This window comes from Daldinia vernicosa (genome assembly GCF_022497035.1).
Source record: "Daldinia vernicosa strain CBS 139.73 unplaced genomic scaffold F5Y00scaffold_48, whole genome shotgun sequence".
Lineage (NCBI taxonomy): Eukaryota > Fungi > Ascomycota > Sordariomycetes > Xylariales > Hypoxylaceae > Daldinia > Daldinia vernicosa.
This window is the reverse complement of record NW_025953964.1, coordinates 39,597-43,794: the sequence shown is the minus strand read 5'-3', so window position 1 is coordinate 43,794 and position 4,198 is coordinate 39,597. Positions and strand designations below refer to the sequence as shown.

At 49.7% G+C, this 4,198-nt stretch overlaps 2 protein-coding genes across 2 annotated transcripts; one reads left to right on the top strand and one right to left on the bottom strand.

Annotated features, from left to right (window-relative positions):
- Positions 1-293: 293 nt before the first annotated feature.
- On the top strand, positions 294-2,155 carry F5Y00DRAFT_254873 (general substrate transporter; the record flags this gene model as incomplete). Its single annotated transcript, XM_048010221.1, has 2 exons — positions 294-828; positions 888-2,155. 2 exons carry the CDS (start codon positions 294-296, stop codon positions 2,153-2,155), a joined length of 1,803 nt encoding a protein of 600 aa, XP_047861962.1.
- A 323-nt stretch (positions 2,156-2,478) lies between these two features.
- On the bottom strand, positions 2,479-3,549 carry F5Y00DRAFT_150398 (uncharacterized protein). The gene is made up of 3 exons (XM_048004524.1): positions 3,348-3,549; positions 3,089-3,266; positions 2,479-3,017 (listed from the first exon to the last, which is right to left on the bottom strand). The coding sequence occupies exons 1-3, from the start codon at positions 3,360-3,362 to the stop codon at positions 2,803-2,805; spliced, it is 408 nt and encodes a 135-aa protein (XP_047861961.1). The 5' UTR covers positions 3,363-3,549; the 3' UTR covers positions 2,479-2,802.
- Positions 3,550-4,198: the final 649 nt, after the last annotated feature.

Below are 4,198 nucleotides of genomic sequence, written 5' to 3'. Positions count from 1 at the left end.
TACATAGCTCCCGATATTGCGGGCCACCCTGGGCTTTTTTAGCATAAATCCCACCGTCCCCTTCAATTCTTGCTTTCTTTGTTTTCTAGTATCGCAACCATCTGCGCAACTGCGAACCGTCTAGAGACAGGGATTAGCGATGGGTATGTTAAACACTAAGAGACATGACGATGATGACGACGACGATGACGACGTGGTTTGGCTATTTGAACGCCTGCTGACATGCCCTAGGTAACGCAGCAGACGCCGTCGAGCGTGCCTCGGGCACTAGCTCGCCTATCGACGAGGAGAAGATGTCCAAGACGCCTCCGGGTGATTCCCACAACCCGTACCTCGACCCCTCTATAATGGAGGCGGATTACGAGGGTAAACCGACAGAGGAGGAATTGAAGACTCTGCGCCGAGTTCCCGGCAGCTTACCCGTTGTCGCCTATCTAATCTGCATAGTAGAGTTCTGCGAGAGAGCTTCCTACTATGGTGTTCAGCCCCTGATTAGCAACTACGTTAATCGGCCTCTACCGGAAGGTGGAAACGGATACGGAGCTCCTCCGGAGGGGACCCAGCAGACGGCCGGCGCTCTAGGACTCGGAACCGTCACAGCGAATGCCATTACTCAGTCATTTAGCATGTTAGCGTACGCGCTGCCTATGCTTTTCGGCTGGCTCGCCGACGCGAAGACTGGACGTTTTACTCTTATCTGCTGGGGTGTCGTCGTATTCGGTGTTGCTCACGTTTTGATGGTTGCCGCAGGTGCCAAAGACCTTTTAGCAGCCGGCACCGCCAAGGTTCCCTACTTCCTTTCCGTGTATATTCTATCGATTGGTGCTGGTAAGTCTCTAGCATGGCGCATTTGTATGGAATGGTTAAGACTAACAGGTTCTTCTAAGCTATGTTCAAGCCCAACGTCTCTCCCCTTTTACTGGACCAAATGACCACGACCGTCCCTAAGGTCATGACGCTAGCCTCCGGCGAGCGTGTGATCCAAGATCCCGAGTCTACTACCGAACGAGTCATGCTTTGGTTTTATCTTCTGATTAACATTGGTGGTTTCATGGGAGTTGCTACATCATATTCAGAGAAGTACGTGGGATGGTGGCTTGCATTCCTCATCCCTCTTCTGCTCTACCTTCCCCTCCCAATCCTTCTCTGGTTCCTCTACAAACGATTGATCCTTCATCCTCCGGGTGGAAGTGATCTTGGCAACGTTTTCCGAGTCCTTGGCATTTGCCTCCGTCGTGGCGGTCTTAGGAAAATTGGTCGCTCCGGTTTCTGGGACCTGGCTAAGCCGTCGCACCTCGAAGCTGCAGGCCTCAACTACAGGACCGACTGGAACGATGAATTTGTTGACGATGTGCGACGAACATTCCAGGCTACCGGTATCTTTTGCTTTTTCCCGATCCAGTATATCAACGATAACGGTCTCGGCGCCGCTGCTAGCTTCCTATCAACTATGCTGACGACGAACGGTGTTCCCAACGACGTTATTAACAACTTTAACTCGCTCAGTATCATTGCTATGGCGCCGGTTTTGAACTACGGCCTCTATCCTCTTCTACGGAAGCTAAACATTCATTATGGCCCCGTTGCCCGTATTACCACCGGTCTCGCTATGTCGTCTCTGGGTGGTGCTGGTTATGCTATCTTGAACTACTACGCTTACCAGCAATCTCCCTGTGGCGAGTACGGTTCAAGCGACTGCACCAAGGGTACTGGTGTGGCCCCTATCAGCATCTGGTGGATGGCTATCCCATTTGCCGTTGGTGGTATTTCGGAGCTGTTCGTTAACGTGCCCGCCTACGGTATCGCATATTCGCGTGCTCCTGTTAACATGCGTGGTTTGGTATCCGCTCTGAATTTGTTTAACACGGCCGTGGCCTATGCTATCGGCTTGGCTTGCTCCTCCGTCATCACTGACCCGTACTTGACGTGGGATTTTGGCGGCCCGGCCATCGCCGGTGGTGTTCTTACCATCGTCTTCTATTTCACTTTCCGACACATCGACAAGGAAGAGTATGTTCTCAGCCAGAACAAGGACTACCACCTTAAGCTCGAGGGTACCGTTAGCGTTGTCGGCGAGAACGAGCTGAACAAATCCATTAACCGCCCCGCACCCATTGCCGAAAACGAGGAGCTGATGATCTCGCAAAAGCAATAAGCTTCTCTGTTTTGCTTGGGTGTTTCTCTCTTAACGTGCATGTTGTATGTGTATTACGAGTTAATGGTGTTGATATCTGGACGGCGGGTGCCGTTAAAAAAGGGAAGCAAAATGGCTGCCTGCTATATCTTTGGCGTCCGTAACAACTTCTGGCTTTGCTCTTAGATGGGAGTACAGTTACAGGCGGCTATGATATTGAATATAATATACTGTTGATACCACATTTCCGTCGAGCATTTTCTACTACTGGTGAATATTCCTGCATAACTAAAGGCCTAACTAAGAATACACCTGAAGACGATATGTTGAAGTATATCCTTGACCTTGATCTGGTGCGGTTACGTTACAGCTTTGTTGCGACATACATATGATCCGATAAATTTTGTTATTCAACTCTTCGCCGTCTCCTGGTCGAGCAAACCCCAATTATGGAACACTTCGGGCAGATTTCGTACGATTCTTCGAATATAATTCTTAATACATAATTCGTGATGATGAATGTTATGACATAGGGCATGTGTCATCATTTTGAATAAATGAGATGCTAACATGCTCAAATTCCTATATGCAGAGCACTCATAACCGTTCACACAGTTCAGTATTGGATCAACGTGGGCCCTACTCAAATCAACTTGGACGGCGCGCACTTAGGTGCACTCCACGAAGTTATTACCGCTTGCTCCGGTATGCGTGATAGCGCCTTGGTAGTCGCCAGCCTCATTGAAAACGACACGGTCCGCACCGGGGCTGCCTCCATCATAAGGGTCGAAGCTGCTTAGGATAGGAAATTCATAGTAAGGGGCCTGCCCGGGGAAGTCAAAACCCTCGCGGTTATTGTATTGGTGAGGATAGTCGTTCGAACCTGTTATATGGGAATAGGTTGTCAGGTATACAAGATAGATATAATAATCAGTAAATCAGCATCTAACGTACCGACAGTCTGACCGGACTGGTGTAAAGAATAACCCTGCTTTACGGCTTCATCAATATCTTCCTGCCAGTAGCAAACCTTGCCGCACGTAGCTACGCAAGTCTGATCTTGTCTCGTAGCAACTTTCTCTACTGCGAGGGCTGATACGTTTACGATGGCCAGGAAAATGGCAGGGAGGATCTAATAGAGAACGCACATAAGTGATCCTGCCCAATACGATGCATGGGGGATTCGGGAGGTAACTCATTGCCGTGGACATACCTTAGAGCCAAACATGGCGGGCGGCAATGGCGTACAGCTTGATCGGTCGAGAGATGGAGATGATTACAGCTTTGACCTTCAAAACCAAGAGCAAGTGCTGGTGACATGTCGATGGTAGCATCTTGCTTACTACTTATAACGGAGACCAAGCGATATACATAAATTCAGGTCGGCGTACGAATATCCAATCCAAGACCTTTGACGAGAGAAACGGGTCAAACCATTGGACAAGAAAGCCCATCTGAGATCTTCATGCAAGAATTCGGTATTACTGGCCCTGCGCGACATCGAACAAGACCGTTCAGCATGGATGAGAAACGGGTTGCGTAACGCAGATCCGAACGCATCGTGACAAGGGGTGTATACCTGCCTTCCCCTTTCGGATCTCGTATGTACATCTGATAGGACCGTAGATATATGCCATATCTACTTCATACTACCATTAGCAGGACCGAGGGAGCTTATTTCCTCAGCTGGTTCTCTTAGGTACGAAAGCCGCCGTCCGGGATGAGAGACACGGTATATGAAAGGGGAAACCGGGACTGCGGGTGGTCGCTTTGGTGCGGCACGACAACGGATTTAGCAGTGTGATTGGGCGGATAGCTCAGCTCACTAGGCGGCAGATCGACAATGCTGCACGGGCAGACGGGCATCACCTGCCTATCACCGCAAGATCTACTGCCCTGATTTTGTTAGTGAGCCGCTGCAATCGTATCACCACGAACTAACACATAGTGCAACTTGGCCTGGGATCTGTGTACATACCTAGGGTAGGTTAGCTACATACATACCGGACACTACTGGGAATAGCAGGCTTCGATCTCGGGATTACGAGGGTTGCAATCGCTACG

Coding starts and splice junctions, on each gene's coding strand:
- F5Y00DRAFT_150398 (XM_048004524.1), bottom strand. Junction 3,018..3,088: donor CCAGTCCGGTCAGACTGTCG/GTACGTTAGATG, acceptor CCCATATAACAG/GTTCGAACGACTATCCTCAC.